Source organism: Macaca nemestrina, chromosome 1, assembly GCF_043159975.1.
Source record: "Macaca nemestrina isolate mMacNem1 chromosome 1, mMacNem.hap1, whole genome shotgun sequence".
Classification (NCBI taxonomy): Eukaryota; Metazoa; Chordata; class Mammalia; order Primates; family Cercopithecidae; genus Macaca; species Macaca nemestrina.
The window spans coordinates 141,051,010-141,078,328 of NC_092125.1; the positions used below are offsets into that span (position 1 = coordinate 141,051,010).

At 41.0% G+C, this 27,319-nt stretch overlaps 1 protein-coding gene across 3 annotated transcripts in view; it reads left to right on the plus strand.

Annotated features, from left to right (window-relative positions):
• LOC105485390 (glomulin, FKBP associated protein) overlaps window positions 1-27,319 on the plus strand; it is a 65,335-nt gene that overhangs the window by 10,103 nt on the left and 27,913 nt on the right. For 2 of the 3 annotated variants that reach the window (XR_011613328.1, XM_071079208.1), the window contains exons 4-7: window positions 3,335-3,454; window positions 4,567-4,675; window positions 5,678-5,951; window positions 8,277-8,379. Coding sequence is in view for 2 of the 3 variants with exons in the window: in XM_071079208.1 (XP_070935309.1) it covers window positions 3,335-3,454; window positions 4,567-4,675; window positions 5,678-5,951; window positions 8,277-8,379 (606 nt within the window). In the remaining variant the exon portion in view is untranslated. The remainder of the gene's footprint in view (window positions 1-3,334; window positions 3,455-4,566; window positions 4,676-5,677; window positions 5,952-8,276; window positions 8,380-27,319) is intronic. The other variant, XM_011747699.3, reaches the window with a different exon arrangement.

A 27,319-nucleotide genomic window follows, 5' to 3' on the forward strand; every position in this document is an offset into this window, starting at 1 on the left:
GCGTACTGTGGGATAGGATATTGGCGTTGAGCGGGGTAAGGGTGATTAGGTTTTAATGGGATGGTAAGGGGTGCATGATCAGTCGCCAAGGAGGGAGTAGAGGCATCCTATACTTGTGGGTTAAGGTGGGGGGATACGAGAGGAGGATGCAAAGGAGGCTTTGGACTGGGGAAAACAGCGTCTCTGAGGTGTGGCTGTAGTCCAGGAACAGTCAGGGAAGCAGATAATTTAGTTAAAATGTCTCGACCTAATAAGGGAGCTGGGCAGGTGGGGATAACTAAAAAGGAGTGCATAAAAGAATGTTGTCTAAGTTGGCACCAGAGTTGGGGAGTTTTAAGAGGTTTAGAAACCTGGCCGTCAATACCCACAGCAGTTATGGAGGCAAAGGAAACAGGCCTTTGAAAAGAAGGTAATGTGGAGTGGGTAGCCTTCATATTGATTAAGAAGGGGACGGACTTACCCTCCACTGTGAGAGTTACCTAAAGCGTCTGTGATGGTCCAGGAGGCTTCCGAGGTGATTGGGCAGCGTCAGTCTTTAGCCGCTAAGCCAAGAAGATCTGGGAAGGAGTCAGAGAGCCTTGGGCCAGAGTTCTAGGGGCTCTGGCAGTGGCTCCCAGGCGAGTCGAACACTCCAATTTTCTGTGGGTTCCCATAGATGGGACACGGCTTAGGAGGAATCCTGGGCTGCGGACATTGCTTGGCCCAGTGGCCAGATTTCTAGCACTTGTAGCAAGCTTCTGGGGGAGGCGGTCCTGGAGGAATGCCTGGCTGCTGCAATTCAGGCATTTGGAAGTTCTTGTGTGCTGGAGATGTGGCTGGGGTTTGTCTCACAGTGGAGGCAAGGAATTGCAACTCAGAAATACGTTGCTACTTGGCTGCCTTTATTATTATACACCTTGAAGGCGAATTAAGTCCTGTTTTGGGGTTTGAGGGCCAGAATCTAATTTTTGGAGTTTTATTTAATGTCGGGAGCGGATTGGATAATAAAATGTATATTGAGAATAAGACGGCCTTTTGACATTTTAGGGTCTAGGGCTGTAAAGCATCTCAGGGTTGCTGCCAAACAAGCCATGAACTGGGCTGGGTTTTTCATATTTGATGAAAAAGAGCCTAAACGCTAACTGATTTGGGAGAGGTTGGATAAAGAAAAAGGAACATTAACCTTGACTATGTCTTTAGCTCCAGTCACCTTTTTAAGAGGAAATAGCTGGGCAGGTGAGGAGGGCTAGTCGTGGAACAAAACTAAGCCAGACCGGGTGTGAGGAGGGGAGGTGATAAAAGGATTATAAGGTGGGGAGTGGAGGCTGAGGAAAATTTGGGACCTAGCTCGGCCTGGTGAGGAGGGGAGAAGTCAGATGGGTCTGTAGAAAAGGAAGATTAGAAAGACTCAGCGATGCTTGGGGTTGGGACTGAGGGAAGAGGCGGGAGGGAAAGATGGAAGATTTGGGACGAGTTGCATTGGGAACAGAGACTAGGGAGGGACCGATGTGTAAAAGAATGCCTGGACGTCAGGCACCTCAGACTGTTTGCCCATTTTACGACAAGAATTATATAGATCTTGTAGGATGGAAAAATCGAAAGTGCCGTTTTCTGGCTATTGGGAACCACTGTCGAGTTTGTATTGGGGTCAGGTGGCATTGTAGAAGAAAATAAGGTGTTTAGGTTTAGGTCAGGTGTGAGTTGAAGAGGTTTTAAGTTCTTGAGAACACAGGCTAAGGGAGAAGGAGGAATGGAGGGTGGAAGGTTGCCCATAGTGAAAGAGGCAAGCCCAGAGAAAAGAGAGTAGAGACATGGAGAGAAGGAGTGGGGGGCGCTTGCCCCCCAGAAAAGTGGAGGAGTAGAGACACGGAGAGAAGGGGTCGGGGGGTTCTTGCCCCCCAGAAAAGCAGTAGTTGCTGCTAAGGGTGAAGGACCAAGGCAGGCGTCCCGTGTGGTCAGACATCTCTGAAATGTGGGTGAATAATCAGGCAGCCATCCCCGGGTGAGTAAACACCAAGGGAAGACTGTCTTCCCGAGTCCGTTACCAGTGCCGGAGTTTTGGATCCACAGATAAAACGCGTCTCCTCTGTCTCTACCAGAAATGGAAAGGAACTGAAATTAAGAGAAGGGAAAGATTGAAGTGTGGCGCCAAGATTGAAAGGAGAAAGAGGTTGAGGGATAGTGAGAGAGATTGGAGAAGAGAGTAAAAAGAGGCCGCTTACCAGATTTAAAATTGGTGAGCTGTTCCTTGGGCTGGTCTGTCTGAGGACCTGAGGTTGTAGGTGGATCTTTCTCAAAGAGCAAGAGGACAGGGGATTGATCTCCCGAAGGAGGTCCCCCAATCCGAGTCATGGCACCAAAATGTCACTGGCATCCGTGTGAAGAGACCACCAAACAGGCTTTGTGTGAGCAATAAAGCTTTTTAATCACCTGGGTGCAGGCGGGCTGAGTTCGAAAAGAGTCAGCGAAGGGAGATAGGGGTGGGGCCGTTTTATAGGATTTGGGTAGGTAGAAGAAAAAATTACAGTCAAAGGGGGTGCTCTGGCAGGCAGGGGTGGGGGTCACAAGGTGCTCAGTGCCCCGGGGAGCTTTTGAGGCAGGATGTGCCAGGAAAAGGAATTTCACAAGATAATATCATCGCCTAAGGCAAGGACTGGCCATTTTCACTTCTTTTGTGGTGGAATGTCATCGGTTAAGGCAGGAACCGGCCATCTGGATGTGTACGTGCAGGTCACAGGGGATATGATGGCTTAGCTTTGGCTCAGAGGCCTGACAGTTGATACTTTTGAAAATCAGTGGTTTTGATAATGAATGTGAATTAGTAATTATAAAGATAAACTTTCACTTGTGTGGTAAGCATTCTGAAATATCTTTGAACATAGAAGCCACTTGTATGTAGGAGAGATAGTTAATGAAGTCGTATTCCTTCTTTTTATATAAATTACAATGATTATATTTAGAGACTCCAAGGAACTTTAAAAGGTACAGGAGCATTGGCTGGATTTCTTTATGAATAAGGGGAGAAAAATTCTCTGGAAGTTAAGTACCTGTATTCAGCAAATTAACTCTTTTTGGAAATAGAGGCACTATTTAAATCTTGGGAAACATCAGCTTGCCTGATAAAAAGTAAAGACCCTTTTGCCTTTCCTCAGTGAACATATTAAAAACTATCTATTTAAAAATGTTGATATCTGTCAGCAGCCCACGCTGGAAAGTCTGTGGTGAAATGTCATAGGCCTCACTTCTCCCATCTTCCTGTTTCAGAGACAATTCTGAGCTCTTCCAAGATAGGAAAGCACACTGCGAGAGTCCTATAGGTGGCAGTGTTTGCTTTACTCTGAAAATGTCTTTACAGGTCATCATCAAGAATATGGGCTGGAATCTCATTGGTCCTGTTGTTCGATGCCTTTTGTGTAAAGATAAAGAGGATGCTAAAAGAAAAGTTTGCTTTTTGATCTTTGATTTATTAGTAAAGGTAAGTTAACAAGGTTCTCTTTGTCATAACACACAGCAGTATTTTATAATTCCCTTTAATGTTTATTGTTTGGTAAGAAAGCTTTCAGTTCATGAAAGTACATGCAGAAAGGAACTTGTTGGAGAAAAGACCCAGTCTTATTGATTGGATAGGCAGTTCCATTTCAGGATTTCCCAAATTCTCTGGATAAAAGAATTTTCTAACCTCATTAACTTCATATCAGACCCATTGATTCAGCATCTCCAGGGAGAGACCTAGGAAGCTATATTTTAACAAGTAACTTTTTGTATAGATGTGGAATACAAGGTTTAGAGAGGTAGTTCAAGGTCACATTTATCTTTTGGCAACATTAGAACTAGAATTAAAATCTCAGTCCTCTTTCTTTGTGGTACATTCCTTAAAAGAGAATCGAAAGCCTAGAATACAAGTGATTAAAATGAAAGTAGGAATGGGGTAGAACACAGATCAGTTGTGACTAACAACCTTAGAAAGAGACCATTGGTAAAAGGCTAGTAGAGTTTAAAGGCAATATTTGATGGCTAAGAAAGAAAAATTCTGAGAAAAAGGATGTTATAAGAAACTGCTTAGTGATCACTGTAAATATACCCAAATATATATTTGGAAGGAGAGCTCCGTCTGTATGAGTTATTGACTAAGGGAGCTGGGAGCTTTTAAAACAAAAACAGTCAAGTGAGATGATAAAATATTGCCAGTCAGAAAGCAATGCAAAGTTTCACCTGTTTAAAAAATACAGAAGCGATTCCGGACTAGCCTAAATAGGCTTGCAGCGTGGGATTGAAAGGTCCCACCTGCTGGAGCCCCTGGTAATTTATTAAGGCAATTTCAGAGTAGACAGGTGAAGCACAAAGGAAACCTGAGCTTAAAGATCCATTGACTTCTTGCTGCTTTTTAGTTTTATAGTTACTTGACCATCACAGATTCTGTGTTTTGCTAGTGCATATTTTTTTAACAATTGTATAAATAATTTTAATGTTAAGCAAAAACATAATTGTAGAATATTTTTTGTCAATATATGTCTTCTTAAAAATAGTAATAATGTGGCTTTAAATACAACTTGTATTAAACAGGTTCAATTGTGAATATTTTTATAGTTATGCAATCCAAAGGAATTATTGTTGGGTTTGCTTGAACTGATTGAAGAGCCCTCTGGAAAACAGATATCCCAAAGTATTCTTCTTTTGCTTCAGCCATTACAAACAGGTAATGAGAATTTTGATATCAGAGTACTTCTTGTATCTTTAAGTGCCTTGATGGTTACCCCAAAATGTCAATACTACACCAAAGTTTACATCTAATTAGTGAGTACTCTGCTTAAATGAATAATAGCAATGCCAATGTGAATTCTGCTGCTCATGGAAAGATTATAGTATCTGGCCAGAGTGGGTACCCAGTAAATATTCTGTTGAATGTCATACTATTTTTCATGTGCTGTATTGAAACCTATACCTTTTTGCCTAACCTTCCTATCTGCTGCTTAAATCTAGAATTTTCTCCCGAAACATATTTCAAGGATTACCTCTGTGGTGTCTGCAGTACTAAATCTGATAGCATTATAGTAGTCCAGAAGAGTATCAGGCAGGGCGTTGCTCAGCCTCTGCTTTGGGAGGTGGATTGGGCATAGCAAAGGTACTACTGAAGAATGAAACGAGGAGATATGGCATGATAAGACTCCATGGCTGAGTGCAGTAACAATATTGGTAGGTAATGGGTCTTGGCAACCGAGGCAGACAGTATCCATGGGAAGAGGTTATTTTTCATTTTAGGAAATTCATTTATCTCACAGTCTGATAGAGGGACCTGGAATCAGAAATTATATTTGTTTTAAATATGAATGCCTACCAGCTTCATACCACCTATAATATTCTGTCTTCTAGGGGAAAAAAATCTAATAATACCACCTCCTATTTGTATAGTGCTTTGCAGTTTACAATACACTCTCATATTTTGTGCTTATAACACAAAAAACATGGAAAGAACATGTTTCTGTCTTAAGTACATAGCCTGTTACACATAGTTGGTTATAAACATAACCTAAACAGCATTTCATGGCAAGATGCTGTGTTATTTTATGCACAACTAAGAAGAAAAAAACACTGCCAGTTAGACTGTGATGTGTCATCTTGATTTCAAGAGCTGTTAAAATATGGAAGGAGGAGGTATCTTGTAATTCCACATTTGCCGAATTTCTTGTCCCATGTTTAGCATACTTGATGAGCGACAACTTGATCTTTGTTCTAGTGATTCAGAAACTTCATAACAAGGCATATTCAATTGGATTAGCATTGTCTACCCTTTGGAATCAGCTATCTCTTCTTCCTGTTCCATACTCAAAAGAACAAATACAAATGGATGACTATGGCCTTTGTCAGTGTTGCAAGGCCTTAATAGAGTTCACTAAGCCTTTTGTGGAAGAAGTCATTGATAACAAAGAAAACTCACTGGAAAATGAAAAGTTAAAGGATGAATTACTGAAATTGTAAGTATAATTTTAAGAACATCTCACAATGGACTTAAGTAATTGATAGTTCAGTTATTTTATGTTTCTTCACCTTGTTTGACATGTAAATAGAAATCTAGTTTCACGTTTTGAATTTCAGAAGAATGTAGGGTTCAACTGATACAGCATGGGGACTTGAGACATTTATATTTAAAAAAATTATAGGCCGGGTGTAGTGGCTCACACATGTAATCCCATCACTTTGGGAGACTGACATGAGAGGATTGTTTGGGGCCAGGAGTTTGAGACCAGCCTTGGCAACATAGCGAGACCCCCATCTCTACAAAAAAAAATTTAAAAATTAGCTGGATGTAGTGGCATATACCTGTAGTGCTACTACTTGGGAGGCTGAGGCTAGAGGATGGGTTGAATCCAGGAGTGTGAGGCTACAGTGAATGATGATCGGCCACTGTACTCCAGCCTGGGCAACAGAGCAAGACCCTGTCTTTAAAAAACTAATTAATAAAATAATTATAAAACCAAAATCCATTCATTTACTTTATATTCTTCTTTGTATTGCCTTTATTCATCATAGTAAGTGAATAATGAAAGTGGGGGAAATAGATACATGTAGCTCAGGGTGAGTGTGGGAAATAGATATATGTAGCTCTGTGGAGAAATTGTGTTTTACTCTTTCAAAGAAAGCAGCAGAAGGACCACCAGACAGAACATCCAACTTGACTACAAAAATAGTAGTAGAGTATCCACCCAACAGCATTCCCTCCATGGGTGCTATAGACTAAACATGTACTGTTCAATATGGCTGTAGCATGTGACATATGGCTGGTCAAAATTCAGATGTATTTTAAGTATAAAATATCCCCTGGATTTTGAAGACTTGTTATTTAACAACAACAAAAAAAAAAAAACACAGTAAAATACCTCAATAATTTTTATATTGATAACATGTTGAAATGACAATATTTCAGATATATTGGGTTAAGATAAATTATTAAAATCATCTCTCCCATTCTTACTACTTTTTTCATATGTCTACTAAAAGATCTTATATGTAGGGCTATGTTATATTTCTATTGGACAGTGATAGACTAGATTATTTAATTACATGGACCAGTAATTTTTAAATTTTGGCTACTTGGAGGCTGAGGCAGGAGGATCACTTGAGGCCAGGAGTTCAAGACCAACTTAGGCAACACAGCAAGACCTCATCTCTAAAAAATAGAATATAAAATAATATTTTAATTTTGTAGACATACTATTTTTAGCTTCCTACTTGTCAGGACATTTAAAAAAAATTAACAGCCAGATGTGGTGGCTCACACCTGTAATCCTAACACTTTGGGAGGCCAAGGTGGGAGATTGCTTGAGGTCAGGAGTTTGAGACCAGCCTGGGCAACATAGTGAGACCCTGTCTCTACAAAAAATAAAAAAGTTAGCTGGGCACAGTGTTGTGTGCCTGTAGTCCAAGCTACTTGGCAGGCTGCAGCAGGAGGATCCTTTGGGCCCAGGAGTTTGAGGTTACAGTGTGCTATTATTGTGCCACTGCATTCCAGCCTGGGTGACAGAGACCCTGTCTCAAAAAAAAGTTTTTTACCATTTATAAAATCCATTATCTCATAAAAGAAAAGGTATTTTAACTAAAGAAATAGGAAAGGCTTAATCACAGAATAAAGTTTCATTTTCTAAATAAAACAAATAGAGCTGTGTGAAAAAATGACTATTTCCTGAGTTTTTCTTTGAACTAATGAAAACAACATCGTAGACTAGCACTGGCCCTCAAACATTCAGAATTCAATGGAATAGTTCAGATGTAGAAGTCAGTCTTAGCATGTTGAGTCTCCCAAGGTGTTCTCATGTTCTCCCTATTACTAGTACGAACGACGTTACATCAACAGTTTTATAGAACATTAAGTTATTGATGCTTGTCTTAATCCACTTGTGCTGATATAACAGACTACCTAAGACTGGGTGATTTATAATGAACGAAATTCATTGGTTCACAGTTCTGGAGGCTGGGAAGTCTACAGTTAAGGCGCTGGCATCTGGCAAGGGCCTTCTAGCTGTGTCATAATGTGGCTGAAGGTAAAAGGGCAAACGGCAAAAGTGGGCTGAACTTGCCCTTTTACAAGAGCATTAATCTCATGCATGAGAGTGGAGCCCCCTTGGCCTAATTCCCACCTCTTTATGGCAGTTAAATTTCAACATGAGTTTTGGAGAGGAGAGTCATTCAAACCATAGCAGTGCTTATGTTATTTTTCAAGTAAAATTAACTTAGATTTGAAGAACTAGGGATTTTATACTTGGAAGTGTTGATTTCATAGTTACCTATTTCTTATGCCTTAGTTGTTTCAAAAGCTTGAAATGCCCTTTGCTGACAGCACAATTCCTTGAACAGTCTGAAGAAGGTGGAAATGATCCTTTCAGGTATTTTGCATCAGAAATAATAGTAAGTACAGCTAATTTAATCTGCTATAATCTCAAATGTTATCCCACTATATTCTCAGTACTGCACATGTAAATTGATACATTCATTAATAAAGAAATATGTATTTTTTGTAGAACACATAAAAGATGGAAAATAAAACAGCAATAATTTTATTATCCAAAGATAAATATTGATATCCTCCAGGCTTTTTTCTTATATACTTATTTATAATAATACATATATATAAAATTTTCAAAGATTATATATGTATTCTTATAATCTACGTTTTTCCTCTTCAACAGTATATTATGAATATTTTTCCATTGGCTTAATAGCGTCCTATGGTGTGGACTTAGCATAATGTATTTCACCTATGCCATATAGTTCAACATTTGGATTGTTACTAATTTTTCATTATTGTAGGACAACTCCAACTTTTTTTTAACTGTTAAGTCTATTATAAGTAACCTAGTAACTAAATTTTTGTATACTTCTAAAATTATTTCCTTAAAATTCCTAGAGTGGAAGTTCCATGCCCCATGATAAATATTTTCAAAATAGCTCCATATATAAGTAAATTTTATTTTAAAAGCAATTTGGCTGTATGCATCAATAGTATTTTAAAATGTACTCAGATTCTGTATTAGAGAAATAATCTGAAATATTAAAAAATGTATTTTAAGTTGATGTTTATGAATTTCAAAAGAGCAGTCCATGTGGCCGTGTAGTTTTCTTCAGCCATGTTCAGCTACATGAGTGCAGGTACAGCATAGGAGTAACATTTGGTTTAATTAGGGTGAGGTTTTGAGAACCTCACCCCTCTTAAAGAGAGCAAGAGGGGGGCAAGGGATTGAGCATGTATGTAAGGTGATTTTTTTTTTTCAATTATATAAGTTCTAAGTTACATGTGCACAACGTGCAGGTTTCTTACATAGGTATACATGTGCCATGTTTGTTTGCTGTACCCATGAACTCATCGTTTACGTTAGGTATTTCTCCTAATGCTATCCCTCCCCCAGGCCCCCATGTCCCGACTGGCCCTGGTGTATGATGTTCCCCACCCTGTGTCCATGTGTTCTGTCCTACCTATGAGTAAGAACATGCGGTGTTTGGTTTTCTGTTCTTGTGATAGTTTGCTTAGAATGATGGTTTCCAGCTTCATCCATGTCCCTGCAAAGGACATGAACTCATCCTTTTTAATGGCTGCATAGTATTTCATTGTGTGTATGTGCCACATTTTCTTAATCCAGTCTATCATTGATGGACATTTGGGTTGGTTCCAAGTCTTTGCTATTGTGAATAGTGCCACAAGAAATACATGTGCATGTGTCTTTATCGTAGAATGATTTATAATCCTTTGGGTATATGCCCAGTATTGGGATCGCTGGGTCAAATGGTATTTCTAGTTCTGGATCCTTGAGGAATCGCCACACTGTCTTCCACAATGGTTGAACTAATTTACACTCCCACCAACAGTGTAAAAGCATTCCTATTTCTCCACATCCTCTCCAGCACCTGTTGTTTTGTGACTTTTTAATGATTGCCATTCTAACTGGCATGAGATGGTATCTCATTGTGGTTTTCATTTGTGTTTCTCCAATGACCAGTGATGATGAGCATTTTTTTATGTCTGTTGGCTGCATAAATGTCTTCTTTTGAGAAGTGTCTATTCATATCCTTTGCCCACTTTTTGATGGGGGCTGTTTGTTTTTTTCTTAAAAATTTAAGTTCCTTGTAGATTCTGGATATTAGCCCTTTGTCAGATGGATAGATTGCACAAATTTTCTCCCATTTTGTACGTTGCCTGTTCACTCTGATGATAGTTTCTTTTGCTGTGCAGAAGCTCTTTAGTTTAATTAGATACCATTTGTCTATTTTGGCTTTTGTTGCCATTGCTTTTGGTGTTTTAGTCATGAAGTCTTTGCCCATGCCTATGTTCTGAATGGTATTACCTAGGTTTTCTTTTAGGGTTTTTATGGTGTTAGGTCTTACATTTAAGTCTTTAATCCATCTCGAGTTAATTTTTGTATAAGGTGTAAGGAAGGCATCCAGTTTCAGCTTTCTACATATGGCTAGCCAGTTTTCCCAGCACCGTTTATTAAATAGGGAATCCTTTCCCCATTGCTTGTTTTTGTCAGGTTTGTCAAAGATCAGATGGTTGTAGATGTGTAGTGTTATTTCAGAGGCCTCTGTTCTGTTCCATTGGTCTGTGTATCTGTTTTGGTACCAGTATCATACTGTTTTGGTTACTGTAGCCTTGTAGTGTAGTTTGAAGTCAGGTAGCATGATGCCTCCAGCTTTGTTCTTTTTGCTTAGGATTGTCTTGGCTGTACGGGCTCTTTTTTGGTTCCATATGAACTTTAAAGTAGTTTTTTCTAACTCTGTGAAGAAAGTCAGTGGTAGCTTGATGGGGATAGCATTGAATCTGTAAATTACTTTGGGCAGTATGGCCATTTTCACGATACTGATTCTTCCTATCCATGAGCATGGAATGTTCTTCCATTTGTTTGTGTCTTCTTTTATTTCGTTGAGCAGTGGTTTGTAGTTCTCCTTGAAGAGGTCCTTCACATCTCTGGTATATTGGATTCCTAGCTATTTTATTCTCTTTGTAGTAATTGTGAATGGGAGTTCACTCATGATTTGGCTCTCTGTTTGTCTATTATTGGTGTATAGGAACACTTGTGATTTTTGCACATTGATTTTGTATTCTGAGACTTTGCTGAAGTTGCTTATCAGCTTAAAGAGATTTTGGTCTGAGACAATGGGGTTTTCTAAATATACAATCATGTCATCTGCAAACAGAGACAATTTGACTTCCTCTTTTCTTAATCAAATACCTTTATTGCCTTCTCTTGCCTGATTGCCCTAGCCGGAACTCCAACACTTTGTTGAACAGGAGTGGTGAGAGAGGGCATCCTTGTCTTGTGCTGGCTTTCAAAGGGAATGCTTCCAATTTTTTGCCCATTCAGGCTGTGGGTTTGTCAAAAAAGCTCTTTATTATTTTGAGATATGTTCCATCAGTACCTAGTTTATTGAGAGTTTTTAGCATGAAGGACTGTTGAATTTTGTCAAAGGCCTTTTCTGCATCTATTGAGATAATCATGTGGTTTTTTGTCATTGGTTCTGTTTATGTGGTGGATTACATTTATTGATTTGCATATGTTGAACCAGCCTTGCATCCCAGGGATGAAGCCGACTTGATTGTGGCAGAAGAGATTTTTGATGTGCTGCTGGATTCAGTATTTTATTGAGGACTTTCACATCGATGTTTATCAGGGATATTGCCCTAAAATTCTCTTTTTTTGTTGTGTCTCCACCAGGCTTTGGTATCAGGATGATCCTGGCCTCATAAAATGAGTTAGGGAGGATTCCCTCTTTTTCTATTGATTGGAATAGTTTCAGAAGGAATGGTACCATCTCCTTTTTGTACCTGTGGTAGAATTCAGCTGTGAATCTGTCTGGTTCTGAACTTTTTTTGGTTGGTAGGCTATTATTGCCTCAATTTCAGAACCTGTTATTGGTCTATTCAGAGATTCAACTTCTTTTTGATTTAGTCTTGGGAGGGTGTATGTGTCCAGGAATTTATCCATTTCTTCTAGATTTTCTAGTTTATTTGCATAGAGGTGTTTATACTATTCTCTGATGGTAGTTTGTATTTCTGTGAGATCAGTGGTGATATCACCTTTTTTTTTTTTTTTTTTTTTTTTTTTTTTTTTTTTAATTTTTTTTTTAATTTATTTATTATTATTATACTTTAAGTTGGAGGGTACATGTGCATAACATGCAGGTTTGTTACATATGTATACTTGTGCCATGTTGCTGTGCTGCACCCATCAACTCGTCATTTACATCAGGTATAACTCCCAGTGCAATCCCTCCCCCCTACCCCCTCCCCATGATAGGCCCCGGTGTGTGATGTTCCCCTTCCTGAGTCCGAGTGATCTCATTGTTCAGTTCCCACCTATGAGTGAGAACATGCGGTGTTTGGTTTTCTGTTCTTGTGATAGTTTGCTAAGAATGATGGATTCCAGCTGCATCCAAGTCCCTACAAAGGACTCAAACTCATCCTTTTTTATGGCTGCATAGTATTCCATGGTGTATATGTGCCACATTTTCTTAATCCAATCTGTCACTGATGGACATTTGGGTTGATTCCAAGTCTTTGCTATTGTGAATAGTGTCGCAATAAACATACGTGTGCACGTGTCTTTATAGCAGCATAATTTATAATCCTTTGGGTATATACCCAGTAATGGGATGGCTGGGTCATATGGTACATCTAGTTCTAGATCCTTGAGGAATCGCCATACTGTTTTCCATAATGGTTGAACTAGTTTACAATCCCACCAACAGTGTAAAAGTGTTCCTATTTCTCCACATCCTCTCCAGCACCTGTTGTTTCCTGACTTTTTAATGATTGCCATTCTAACTGGTGTGAGATGGTATCTGATTGTGGTTTTGATTTGCATTTCTCTGATGGCCAGTGATGATGAGCATTTTTTCATGTGTCTGTTGGCTGTATGAATGTCTTCTTTTGAGAAATGTCTGTTCATATCCTTTGCCCACTTTTTGATGGGGTTGTTTGTTTTTTTCTTGTAAATTTGTTTGAGTTCTTTGTAGGTTCTGGATATTAGCCCTTTGTCAGATGAGTAGATTGCAAAAATTTTCTCCCATTCTGTAGGTTGCCTGTTCACTCTGATGGTAGTTTCTTTTGCTGTGCAGAAGCTCTTTAGTTTAATGAGATCCCATTTGTCAATTTTGGCTTTTGCTGCCGTTGCTTTTGGTGTTTTAGACATGAAGTCTTTGCCCATGCCTATGTCCTGAATGGTACTACCTAGGTTTTCCTCTAGGATTTTTATGGTATTAGGTCTAACATTTAAGTCTCTAATCCATCTTGAATTAATTTTCGTATAAGGAGTAAGGAAAGGATCCAGTTTCAGCTTTCTACTTATGGCTAGCCAATTTTCCCAGCACCATTTATTAAATAGGGAATCCTTTCCCCATTTCTTGTTTCTCTCAGGTTTGTCAAAGATCAAATGGCTGTAGATGTGTGGTATTATTTCTGAGGACTCTGTTCTGTTCCATTGGTCTATATCTCTGTTTTGGTACCAGTACCATGCTGTTTTGGTTACTGTAGCCTTGTAGTATAGTTTGAAGTCAGGTAGCGTGATGCCTCCAGCTTTGTTCTTTTGACTTAGGATTGTCTTGGAGATGCGGGCTCTTTTTTGGTTCCATATGAACTTTAAAGCAGTTTTTTCCAATTCTGTGAAGAAACTCATTGGTAGCTTGATGGGTATGGCATTGAATCTATAAATTACTTTGGGCAGTATGGCCATTTTCACGATATTGATTCTTCCTATCCATGAGCATGGTATGTTCTTCCATTTGTTTGTGTCCTCTTTTATTTCACTGAGCAGTGGTTTGTAGTTCTCCTTGAAGAGGTCCTTTACATCCCTTGTCAGTTGGATTCCTAGGTATTTGATTCTCTTTGAAGCAATTGTGAATGGAAGTTCATTCCTGATTTGGCTCTCTGTTTGTCTGTTACTGGTGTATAAGAATGCTTGTGATTTTTGCACATTAATTTTGTATCCTGAGACTTTGCTGAAGTTGCTTATCAGCTTAAGGAGATTTTGGGCTGAGACAATGGGGTTTTCTAAATATACAATCATGTCATCTCAAACAGGGACAGTTTGACTTCTTCTTTTCCTAACTGAATACCCTTGATTTCTTTCTCTTGCCTGATTGCCCTAGCCAGAACTTCCAACACTATGTTGAATAGGAGTGGAGAGAGAGGGCATCCCTGTCTTGTGCCAGTTTTCAAAGGGAATTTTTCCAGTTTTTGCCCATTCAGTATGATATTGGCTGTGGGTTTGTCATAAATAGCTCTTATTATTTTGAGGTACGTTCCATCAATACCGAATTTATTGAGCGTTTTTAGCATGAAGGGCTGTTGAATTTTGTCAAAAGCCTTTTCTGCATCAATTGAGATAATCATGTGGTTCTTGTCTTTGGTTCTGTTTATATGCTGGATTATGTTTATTGATTTGCGAATGTTGAACCAGCCTTGCATCCCAGGGATGAAGCCCACTTGATCATGGTGGATAAGCTTTTTGATGTGTTGCTGAATCCGGTTTGCCAGTATTTTATTGAGGATTTTTGCATCGATGTTCATCAGGGATATTGGTCTAAAATTCTCTTTTTTTGTTGTGTCTCTGCCAGGCTTTGGTATCAGGATGATGTTGGCCTCATAAAATGAGTTAGGGAGGATTCCCTCTTTTTCTATTGATTGGAATAGTTTCAGAAGGAATGGTACCAACTCCTCCTTGTACCTCTGGTAGAATTCAGCTGTGAATCCATCTGGTCCTGGACTTTTTTTGGTTGGTAGACTATTAATTGTTGCCTCAATTTCAGAGCCTGCTATTGGTCTATTCAGGGATTCAACTTCTTCCTGGTTTAGTCTTGGAAGAGTGTAAGTGTCCAGGAAATTATCCATTTCTTCTAGATTTTCCAGTTTATTTGCATAGAGGTGTTTATAGTATTCTCTGATGGTAGTTTGTATTTCTGTGGGGTCGGTGGTGATATCCCCTTTATCATTTTTAATTGCGTCGATTTGATTCTTCTCTCTTTTCTTCTTTATTAGTCTGGCTAGTGGTCTGTCAATTTTGTTGATCTTTTCAAAAAACCAACTCCTGGATTCATTGATTTTTTGGAGGGTTTTTTGTGTCTCTATCTCCTTCAGTTCTGCTCTGATCTTAGTTATTTCTTGCCTTCTGCTAGCTTTCGAATGTGTTTGCTCTTGCTTCTCTAGTTCTTTTAATTGCGATGTTAGAGTGTCAATTTCAGATCTTTCCTGCTTTCTCTTGTGGGCATTTAGTGCTATAAATTTCCCTCTACACACTGCTTTAAATGTGTCCCAGAGATTCTGGTATGTTGTATCTTTGTTCTCATTGGTTTCAAAGAACATCTTTATTTCTGCCTTCATTTCGTTATGTACCCAGTAGTCATTCAGGAGCAGGTTGTTCAGTTTCCATGTAGTTGAGCGGTTTTGATTGAGTTTCTTAGTCCTGAGTTCTAGTTTGATTGCACTGTGGTCTGAGAGACAGTTTGTTATAATTTCTGTTCTTGTACATTTGCTGAGGAGTGCTTTACTTCCAATTACGTGGTCTATTTTGGAGTAAGTATGATGTGGTGCTGAGAAGAATGTATATTCTGTTGATTTGGGGTGGAGAGTTCTATAGATGTCTATTAGGTCTGCTTGCTGCAGAGATGAGTTCAATTCCTGGATATCCTTGTTAACTTTCTGTCTCGTTGATCTGTCTAATGTTGACAGTGGAGTGTTGAAGTCTCCCATTATTATTGTATGGGAGTCTAAGTCTCTTTGTAAGTCTCTAAGGACTTGCTTTATGAATCTGGGTGCTCCTGTATTGGGTGCATATATATTTAGAATAGTTAGCTCTTCCTGTTGAATTGATCCCTTTACCATTATGTAATGGCCTTCTTTGTCTCTTTTGATCTTTGATGGTTGAAAGTCTGTTTTATCAGAGACTAGTATTGCAACCCCTGCTTTTTTTTGTTCTCCATTTGCTTGGTAAATCTTCCTCCATCCCTTTATTTTGAGCCTATGTATGTCTCTGCGTGTGAGATGGGTCTCCTGAATACAGCAGACTGATGGGTCTTGACTCTTTATCCAGTTTGCCAGTCTGTGTCTTTTAATTGGAGCATTTAGTCCATTTACATTTAAGGTTAAGATTGTTATGTGTGAACTTGATCCTGCCATTATGATATTAACTGGTTATTTTGCTCGTTAGTTGATGCAGTTTCTTCCTAGCCTCGATGGTCTTTACATTTTGGCATGTTTTTGCAATGGCTGTTTCCGGTTGTTCCTTTCCATGTTTAGTGCTTCCTTCAGGGTCTCTTGTAAGGCAGGCCTAGTGGTGACAAAATCTCTAAGCATTTGCTTATCTGTAAAGGATTTTATTTCTCCTTCACTTATGAAACTTAGTTTGCCTGGATATGAAATTCTGGGTTTAAAATTCTTTTCTTTAAGAATGTTGAATATTGGCCCCCACTCTCTTCTGGCTTGGAGAGTTTCTGCCGAGAGATCTGCTGTTAGTCTGATGGGCTTCCCTTTGTGGGTAACCCGACCTTTCTCTCTGGCTGCCCTTAAGATTTTTTCCTTCATTTCAACTTTGGTGAATCTGGCAATTATGTGTCTTGGAGTTGCTCTTCTCGAGGAGTATCTTTGTGGCGTTCTCTGTATTTCCTGGATTTGAATGTTGGCCTGCCCTACTAGGTTGGGGAAGTTCTCCTGGATGATATCCTGAAGAGTGTTTTCCAACTTGGTTCCATTTTCCCCCTCAGTTTCAGGCACCCCAATCAGACGTAGATTTGGTCTTTTTACATAATCCCATACTTCTTGCAGGCTTTGTTCATTTCTTTTTCTTCTGTTTTCTTTTGGTTTCTCTTCTCGCTTCATTTCATTCATTTGATCCTCCATCGCTGATACTCTTTCTTCCAGTTGATCGAGTCGGTTACTGAAGCTTGTGCATTGGTCACGTATTTCTCGTGTCATGGTTTTCATCTCTTTCATTTCGTTTAGGACCTTCTCTGCATTAATTACTCTAGCCATCAATTCTTCCACTTTTTTTTCAAGATTTTTAGTTTCTTTGCGCTGGGTACGTAATTCCTCCTTTAGCTCTGAGAAATTTGATGGACTGAAGCCTTCTTCTCTCATCTCGTCAAAGTCATTCTCCGTCCAGCTTTGATCCGTTGCTGGCGATGAGCTGCGCTCCTTTGCCGGGGGAGATGCACTCTTATTTTTTGAATTTCCAGCTTTTCTGCCCTGCTTTTTTCCCATCTTTGTGGTTTTATCTGCCTCTGGTCTTTGATGATGGTGATGGACTGATGGGGTTTTGGTGTAGGTGTCCTTCCTGTTTGATAGTTTTCCTTCTAACAGTCAGGACCCTCAGCTGTAGGTCTGTTGGAGATTGCTTGAGGTCCACTCCAGACCCTGTTTGCCTGGGTATCAGCAGCAGAGGCTGCAGAAGATAGAATATTTCTGAACAGCGAGTGTACCTGTCTGATTCTTGCTTTGGAAGCTTCCTCTCAGGGGTGTACTCCTCCCTGTGAGGTGTGGGGTGTCAGACTGCCCCTAGTGGGGGATGTCTCCCAGTTAGGCTACTCAGGGGTCAGGGACCCACTTGAGCAGGGAGTCCGTCCCTTCTCAGATCTCAACCTCCGTGCTGGGAGATCCACTGCTCTCTTCAAAGCTGTCAGACAGAGTTCTTTGCGTCTGCAGAGGTGTCTGCTGCGTTTGTTTAGTTTACTGTGCCCGGTCCCCAGAGGTGGAGTTTACAGAGACAGGCAGGTTTCCTTGAGCTGCTGTGAGCTCCACCCAGTTCGAGCTTCCCAGCAGCTTTGTTTACCTACTTAAGCCTCAGCAATGGCGGGCGCCCCTCCCCCAGCCTCGCTGCTGCCTTGCCGGTAGATCACAGACTGCTGCGCTAGCAATGAGGGAGTCTCCGTGGGTGTGGGACCCTCCCGGCCAGGTGTGGGATATGATCGCCTGGTGTGCCTGTTGCTTAAAGCGCAGTATTGGGGTGGGAGTTACCCGATTTTCCAGGTGTTGTGTGTCTCAGTTCCCCTGGCTAGGAAAAGGGACTCCCTTCCCCCTTGCGCTTCCCAGGTGAGGCAATGCCTCGCCCTGCTTCAGCTCTCGCTGGTCGGGCTGCAGCAGCTGACCAGCACCGATCTTCCGGCACTCCCCAGTGAGATGAACCCAGTACCTCAGTTGAAAATGCAGAAATCACCGGTCTTCTGTGTCGCTCGCGCTGGGAGTTGGAGACTGGAGCTGCTCCTATTCGGCCATCTTGCTCCGCCCCCGATATCACCTTTATCATTTTTTATTGTGTCTATTTGATTCTTCTCTCTTTTCTTCTTTATTAATCTTGCTAGAGGTCTATGTATTTTGCTGATCTTTTCAAAAAACCAGCTCCTGGATTCACTGATTTTTTTTTTTTTTGAAGGTTTTTTTGTGTCTCTATCTTCTTCAGTTCTACTCTCATCTTAGTTATTTCTTGCCTTCTGCTGGCTTTTGAATTTGTTTGCTCTTGCTTCTCTAGTTCTTTTCATTGTGATGTTAGGATGTCATTTTAGCTCCTTCCTGCTTTCTTTTGTGGTCATTTAGTGCTACAAATTTCCCTCTACTTACTGCTTTAAAAGTGTCCCAGAGATTCTGAAACGTGTCTTTGTTCTCATTGTTTTCAAAGAACATCTTTATTTCTGCCTTCATTTCGTTATTTACCCAGTAGTCATTCAGGAGCAGGTTGTTCAGTTTCCATGTAGTTGTGCTGTTTTGAGTGAGTTTATTAATCCTGAGTTCTAATTTGATTGCACTGTGGTCTGAGAGACAGTTTGTTGTGATTTCTGTTCTTTTACATTTGCTGAGTAGTATTTTACTACCAATTATGTGGTCAGTTTTAGAATAAGTATGATGTGGTGCTGAGAAGAATGTATATTCTGTTGATTTGGGGTGGAGGGTTCTGTAGATGTCTATTAGGTCTGCTTGGTCCAGAGCTGAGTTCAAGTTCTGGATATCCTTGTTAACCTTCTGTCTCATTGATCTGTGTAATATTGACAGTGGGGTGTTAAAATCTCCCATCATTATTGTGTGGGAGTCTAAGTCTCTTTGTAGGTCTCTGAGGACTTGCTTTATGAATCTGGGTGCTCCTGTATTGGATGCATATATATTTAGGATAGTTAGCTCTTCTTGTTAAAGTTATCCCTTTACCATTATGTAATGGCCTTCTTTGTCTCTTTTGGTCTTTGTTGGTTTAAAGTCTGTTTTATCAGAGACTAGGATTGCAACCCTTGCTTTTTTGTTTTGTTTTGTTTTCCATTCGCTTGGTAGATCTTCCTCCATCCCTTTATTTTGAGTCTATGTGCATCTTTGCACGTGAGATGGGTCTCCTGAATACAGCAAACTGATGGGTCTTGACTCTATCCAATTTGCCAGTCTATATTTTTTATTTGGGGCATTTAGCCCATTTACATTTAAGGTTAGTATTGTTATGATTGAATTTGATCCTGTCATTATGATGTTAGTTGGTTATTTTTCCCATTAATTGATGTGGTTTCTTCATAGCGTTACTGGTTTTTACCATTTTGCATGTTTTTGCAGCTTAGTGCTTCCTTCAGAAGCTCTTGTAGGGCAGGCCTGGTAGTGACAGAATCTCTCAGCATTTGCTTGTCTGTAAAGGATTTTATTTCTCCTTCACTTATGCACCTTAGTTTGGCTGGATATGAAATTCTGGGTTGAAAATTCTTTTCTTTAAGAATGTTGAATACTGGCCCCCACTCTCTTCTGACTTGTAGGGTTTCTGCCGAGAGATTCACTTAGTGTGATGGGCTTCCCTTTGTGGGTAACCCAACCTTTCTCTCTGGCTGCCCTTAAAAGTTTTCCGTTCACTTCCACCTTGGTGAATCTGACAATTATGTGTCTTGGAGTTGCTCTTCTCGAGGAGTATCTTTGTGGTGGTCTCTGTATTTTCTGAATTTGAATGTTGGCCTGCCTTGTTAGGTTATGGAAGTTTTCCTGGATAATATCCTGAAGAGAGTTTTCTAACTTTGTTCCATTCTCCGTGTCACTTTCCAGTACACCAGTCAAATGTAGATTTGTTCTTTTCACATAGTCCCATATTTCTTGGAGGCTTTATTCGTTTCTTTTCACTCTTTTTTCTCTAATCTTGTCCTCTCACTTTATTTCATTAATTTGATCTTCAGTCACTGATACCCTTTCTTCCACTTGATCGAATCAGCTACTGAAGCTTGTGCATGCATCACGTAGTTCTCGTGCCGTGGTTTTCAGCTCCATCAGGTCACTTAAGGTCTTCTCTACACTGTTTATTCTAGTTAGCCATTCGTCTAATCTTTTTTCAAGGTTTTTAGCTTCCTTGTGACAGGTTAGAACATGCTCCTTTAGCTCGGAGAAGTTTGTTATTACCGACCTTCTGAAGCCTACTTCTGTCAACTACTTGTGAAACTCATTCTCTGTCCAGTTTTGTTCCCTTGTTGGCCAAGAGCTGTGATCCTTTGGAGGAGCAGAGGCGCTCTATTTTTTGGAAATTTCAGGTTTTTTGCTCTGGTTTCTCCCCATCTTTGTGGTTTTATCTACCTTTGATCTTTGATGATGGTGACTTACAGATGGGGTTTTGGTGTGGATGTCCTTTTTATTGATGATGATGCTATTCCTTTCTGTTTGTTAGTTTTCCTTCTAACAGTCAGACCCCTCAGCTGCAGGTCTGTTGGAGTTTGCTAGAGGTCCACTCCAGACTCTGTTTGCCTGGGTATCACCAGTGGAGACTGCAGAACAGCAAATATTCCTGCCTGAACCCTCCTCTGGAAGCTTTGTCCCAGAGGGGCACCCGCCTGTTTGAGGTGTCTGTCGGCCCCCTACTGGAAGGTGTCTCCCAGTCAGGCTACATGGGGGTCAGGGACCTACTTGAGGAGGCAGTCTGTCCATTATCGGAGCTCAACTGCCATACTGAGAGAACCACTGCTCTCTTCAGAGCTGTCACACAGGGACGTTTAAGTCTGCAGAAGCTGTCTGCCACCTTTTGCCCTGTCCCCAGAGGAGGAATCCATAGAGGCAGTAGGCCTTGCTGAGTTGTGATGGGCTCCGCCCAGTTCGTGCTTCCAGGCCTCTTTGTTTACACTGTGAGCTACTCAAACCTCAGCAGTGGCGGACGCCCCTTCCCTTCTCCAGCTGCAGCCTCACAGGTCAATCTCAGACTGCTGTGTTAGCAGTGAGCAAGGCTCCGTGGGTGTGGGATCCACCAAGCCAGGCATGGGAGGGTATCTCCTGGTCTGCCAGTTACTAAGACTGTGGGAATAGCACAATATTTGGTCAGGTGTATACCGTTGCTCCAGATACAGTCTGTCATGGCTTCCCTTGGCTAGGAAAGGGAAATGCGCTGACCCCTCGTGCTTCCCGGGTGAGGCGATGCCCCACCCTGCTTCAACTTGCCCTCCGTGGGCTGCACCCACTGTCCAGCGAGTCCCAATGAGATGAACCAGGTCCCTCAGTTGGAAATGCAGAAATCAGCCATCTTCTGCGTCAATCTCGCTGGGAGCTGCAGACCGGAGCTGTTCCTATTCAGCCATCTTGGAAGTGACTCCTTTTTTTTTTTTTGAGACAGAGTCTTGCTCTGTCACCCAGGCTGTGGTTCAATGGCACGATCTCAGTTCTCTGCAATCTCCACCTCCTAGGTTCAAGCAATTCTCCTGCCTTAGCCTCCCAAGTAGCTGGGATTACAGGCACCCGCCACCACGCCTGGCTAATTTTTTGTATTTTTAGTAGAGATGGAGTTTCGCCATGTTGGCCAAGCTGGTCTCAAACTCCTGACCTCAGGTGATCCACCCGCCTCAGCCTCCCAAAGTCAGGAATTACAGGTGTGAGCCACTGCACCCTGCCACAAGGTGATTTTAATGTACAAAGTGACTTTAATGATGGACATAGAATTTAAGCTGGGTAAGGAGTGAAGTTAGGACATACTAAATGCAAGAGACAGTGAAAAGGTGATTGGATCATTAGGTTGTAGAACCTGATGTGGGTGACAAATGTTTGGAGTTAGGTTACTAAAAGGGGTGAACTGAAAAAATAGGTGTAAAGAATAGGATGCTTGAAAATAGTATTATGGAAAGATTATAGTTACTAGCATCAATGTCTGGGGTGTGAACATGAGAGGGTGTTCTAAAGGAGAGGGTAGAGGCCAAGGTCATTGGACTAGAGAAAATAGATTTCTGAGATTTCTTTGGTTGTACGTTTTAAATCCCACAGAATTATAATGTTGGAAAGCCACGTGATGGGGTGACCTTGGGGTCTACTAACTGCAACAAGGAGGGGTAGAAATGGTAAAGTCATAAAAAATGAGTTTCAGAGTTGAGGGAGTTTTAGAGAGGACGGGGAGAGAATGGTGTAGAAGCAGCAAGGAGAACAGATGTATTCCCAGGCTCGGTGGTACGATGGGTATAGATGAAAAATATAGCAGTCTTTTGAAGGGTTGCAGAGAAAGCAGTTGTTTTCAGATGAGAGCCAATTTTCATTTAGGAGAGATGGAAAAAGGGGTAATACGAAGGGATGCTAGAAGTTTATGGGAATAAATTCTGAAGATGAGAGATGACTTGGTGACTGATATAATTAGGAATACATAATTTAATAAGGTTCATGGTGATGGTCACGATAATAGTGAAGAGGCTGTGAGGGATGAAGAAGGAGAGGTGAAGGGTTTTCTCTGGAGCACACAAAAGTCTGGGGGCTCTTCATTGTTGCCAGTGCTAGAGTACAATGTCATCTCCTGGAGGTGGTATAAGCACCATCACCTGTGATGCGTATTTTGAGAAGACAACTATGAAAGTTGGAAACTATTAGAGGAAATCTGGTGATGCAGAAAAACCAAACTCAGTTTCTCCTACTATAGTCATAACAAGTTTCTGACACCAGATGTATGGAGTTCCCCTGCCCTGCCCCCTGCACTTCACAGCAAGCAAGCAAGCAGTTCTACCGTGGACACCAGTTGGGTGTCCTCTAATTCAATTCCAACATTACCTACCTGGAGACAGTGTCAGATTTCACAGGTTGAGGACTGAATCCCTCAAGACTGCCCCCACTTCCAATGCCAGTCTCAAGCCGCAGGATGTTTTACCTGTGCTCTGACTGACTGGCTATAAATCAAGATTCCCAGGACCCCTTCTTGGGTTTGATTAATTTGCTAGATAGGCTTACAGAACTCAGGGAACTGCTTACTTACATTTAGTGGTTTACTGTAAAGAATATTACCAAGGATACAGATGAAGAGATGCATAGGGCTTAGGTATAGGGGAGGAGGTACCAAGTTTCCATACCCTTCCTGGATGCACCACCCTACTGGAAACTTCGTGTGTTCAGCTTCCAGAAGCTTTCTGAATCCGATCATTTTGGGTTTTTATGGAGGCTTCATTATGTAGGAATGATTAATTACATCATTGACCATTGGTAATCAACTGAATCTTCAGCCCCTCTCCTTTACTGAGGTGGGATGGAGGTGGGGCTGTGGGACTGAAAGGTCCAACCTTCTAATCACAGGGTTGGTTCCCTTGGCAACCAGCTCCCATCCTGAGGCTATCCAGGAGACCCAGCCATCAGTCAACTCAACAGCATAAAGACACTTACCACTTTGGAGATTCCAAGGATTTTAGGAGTTATATCCCAGGAAGTGGGAACAAAGAGCAAATATATATTTCACAGTATCACAGATGTTAAATCTGGGAGTGATGTAATCAAACTGTGTTTAGGATTCATCACTTTAAAGGAAGATGACTAACGGGGATAAAATTGGAAGTAGGGAAGCCTTAGGAGTTAAGTAAGAAATGATGGGACAAGAGTATAGATGTATGGATATAGTTTTTGTTTGTTTCCTTTTTTTAATTGACTAAATTTAGGGTGCATTCTGTTATTAAGTTAAAGATGAAGAAAGGGCAGATTTGAGAACTTCATAGTAGGTAAAACTGGCAAAATTTGGTCATTGATTGGATTTTGAATAGAACATGGATGAGGGTTTTTGCTTGCATAACTGGGCAGATGAAGGTGCCAATACTTGAGATAGAGAATACAGAGCAAGAATCTGGGGGTCTTGAGCTTTTAAATAAAATGTATTATAAAAATTTAAAAACATTCAGAAAAGTACTAAAAATAATATAGCACATGCCCATGTACCCATCACCCAGCTTCAATAATTATGAACATTTTGCCAGTTTTGTTTTATCTATCCTCCTCCTCTTCTTGCTGTGGTATAACAAGTCCTAAACATAATTCATCTGTAAGTCTTTAAGGATGCTTCCCTAATGATAAGGGCTTTTTTTTAAAAAACAAATAACCACCATGTTATCATGACACCTAACAAGATTTTATTACCTTTTGTTAAAATTTTTTGAGACAGGGTTTCACTCCCATTGCCTAAGCTGAAGGAAGTGGCATGATCTCGGCTTACTGAAACCTCTGCCTCCCGGGCTCAAGCAATTCTCCTGCCTCAGCCTCACTGCAGGCACACATAGTCCCACCTGGCCAATTTTTGTATTTTTGGTAGAGACGGGGTTTTACCGTGTTACCCAGGCTGGTCTCGAACTCCTGGGCTCAAGCGATCTGGCTGCCTTTGGCTTCCCAAAGTGCTGGGATTACAGGCGAGAGCCACTATTCCCGGCCTAATACCTAACAAGATTAGCAATAATTTTTTAATGTGTATCTAATAACCAGAGAGAGAGAGTAGGTTTTTAAGGAATTTAAGATATAATATTTTAATATGTAAAATATATGTATATTTAATATAGAATTATATGTAACTGCGTGTATATATACTTTTTGAGTTAGGGTCTCGCTCTGTGGCCTAGGCTGGAGTGCAATGGCACAACCATAGCTCACTGCAGCCTCAACCTCCCAGGCTCAATTGATCCTTCCACCTCAGCCTCCTGAGTAGCTGGGACTTACAGGCATGCACTAGCATGCCTGGCTAATTTAAAATTTTGTTTTGTAGAGGTGAAGTCTTACTATGCTGTACAGACTGGTCTTGAACTCCTGGGCTCAAGTGATCCTCCCACCTTGGCTTCCCAAAGTGCTGGAATTACAGGTCTGAGCCACCGTACCTGGCCAGGAGATACTTTGAATAAGATGGGTTGAGATTACCTAAAGAGGTGGCAAGAGAAAAGGGCTCAGGAGTGAACTCTAGAGAGTACCGGCACTTAAAATGAGCCCAAGAAAGAAGTCAGAAGTGGTAGAAATACACAGAAACTGGTGTAGTAGAGTTTCAGAAGGATAGAGGTGATCAGTACTGTTACATGCAACATAGAGGTACGCTGAAAAGCATCCATTGGATTTAGGAAGTAAGATGGCATTGTTATTCTTAGCAAGAAAAGTTTAAGTATAGTGCTGGAGACAAATCAGAATGGAGTTGATAGAAGAATGAATGACAGATGAGAAAAAGGTGATGACTAGTGTAAGCTATTCTTTGAAAGAGTTAGGTGAATAAGGAAGGAGGTAATAGCTAGAAGACATGAGCTAAGGGTAGGAAGGTAATGGAGATCGGAAGACTTGAGCATGTTTATAGCTGTTGGGGTGCAAACTGTTGAGAGAAAAATACAAGTGTTTATGAGATAACTGAAATAATGTGGCTTATGAGCAGATGGCTGGACATAGTATCAAGGAAGTAAGGAAGGTCCTAGAGAGGAAGAACTAATGAGTATCAAGGTAAGAAAACATGTTGAGAAATACGTAGCAGGAATGGGAACTTACAATTGAGAGGAATCAAACCCACTGGCCTTGAATTTCTAGGTGAAGGAGAGATGATGTCTTAATGAGGAGGTAGAAATGGGCATTGAGTAAAAGGGCTTAAGGAAACTGGTAAAGGTTTGGAATACTGAGGGGAAAGGAAAGAGATGGTGGAAGGCCATGGAAGCATGAGTCAGCAGTACTGAGCACTCAGTGGTGCTTGGAGACCACAACTGTAGTGGTAACAGTCTGTATTTTTTTATCCAGCAATACTCAGCTCCCTGTGTGTAGAAGTAGAGAAGGTAGACTGTAGTTATTTTTCCAAGGCTGGCATTTTACTGGGTAGATACTGCTGAAGGAAATACAGGGTGCAGATAGTTCAACTGGTCAATAATCCATGATCCAGGTTGGATAGGTAAAGAAGAGGTTAGGAGGGGATGCCTAGGTAGGTCAAAATGAAGGAATCACAGGACTGGAGAAGTCAGAAGTAGAAAAGCAGATTGCTAGGAGAGAGAGGGTGAGAGATTTTGGTCAGAAAATGGGGTATTGGAGTTTAAAGTATCAAATGCAGAATAGTTCCAGATGTTCAGAGATCTGGCATGGGATTAGGTACTAAAATGGATTAGAACTAAAGGTCACTAGAATTTAGAAATTGAGAACCATGAGAGTAGATGCAGTGACTTGCTGCTTGATTGAAAAATAATAATAATAAAGGACCATGAGACTAGCCTGTTACAGGGTTTATCTGCATGAACATTCAATTTTCCCAGGATCATAGCAGGAGTTGGGTAGAGAAAAAGATTATGAGAAGGTGCCAGAGTCTTCAGTGAATGTCAGGAAATTACCAGGAAGTCAGCATATGACAGAGAAAAGGACAGTATGTTATCTGCATCAAAGGAAAATGTGCTTTTGTTGAAAAGTACAGAAAAAGCCAATACTACAAAACTATGCTAAGCCCCTACCTGTACTCCCCAGCCAACAGCTGCCTTCCGGACCCTGTGGTATAAAAGGTGTGAGAATGAGCATCTCCCACCAGAAATCAGACAGGTTTAGTTAAGGCAGTGAGGCAGAACAAGCATCCTATGAAGAGACTGAGGATGTAGGTGAGTGGTTCTAAAATCTCAGTAGAAGGAACATTGCAAGTACAAAGAGCCAGCAGTGAGGATGCACAGAGCAGTCTAGAAGTAGAGGTGAGACCAGCTAGGAGATGAAATGAGGAGATGTCTTCTGTTCTGTGCTGGAGAAGTACTGGTAAGCGTGGTGTGGTTGGGATTCACTGGCCTCAGCCATCCTTACTTTGGTACAAGTTATTTTGGTACAGAACCACTAGAATGTCCCAAAGGCTGTAGTACAGGAACATTCCTGAAAAGACAAAAGCTTCCATGAATTTTGAGAAATTGTATGGTGGCAGGTACAGCCTGGGTCTGAGCAAGACTGCTGGATGGTGTGTGGGTAGATAGTGAAGGCCCAGATTTGGGAACAGATTGGACCTCAGATATCCAGAGCAGCACTGTAGAATCTAGTTGCATATAATGATGTTTTTAAAAGGGTATCCTAGGCTGGGCACGGTAGCTCACGCCTGTAGGCCCAGGCCTTTGGGAGGCCAAGGCGGCAGATCACTTAAGCCCAGGAGTTCAAGACCAGCGTGGGCTACATGGCGAAACC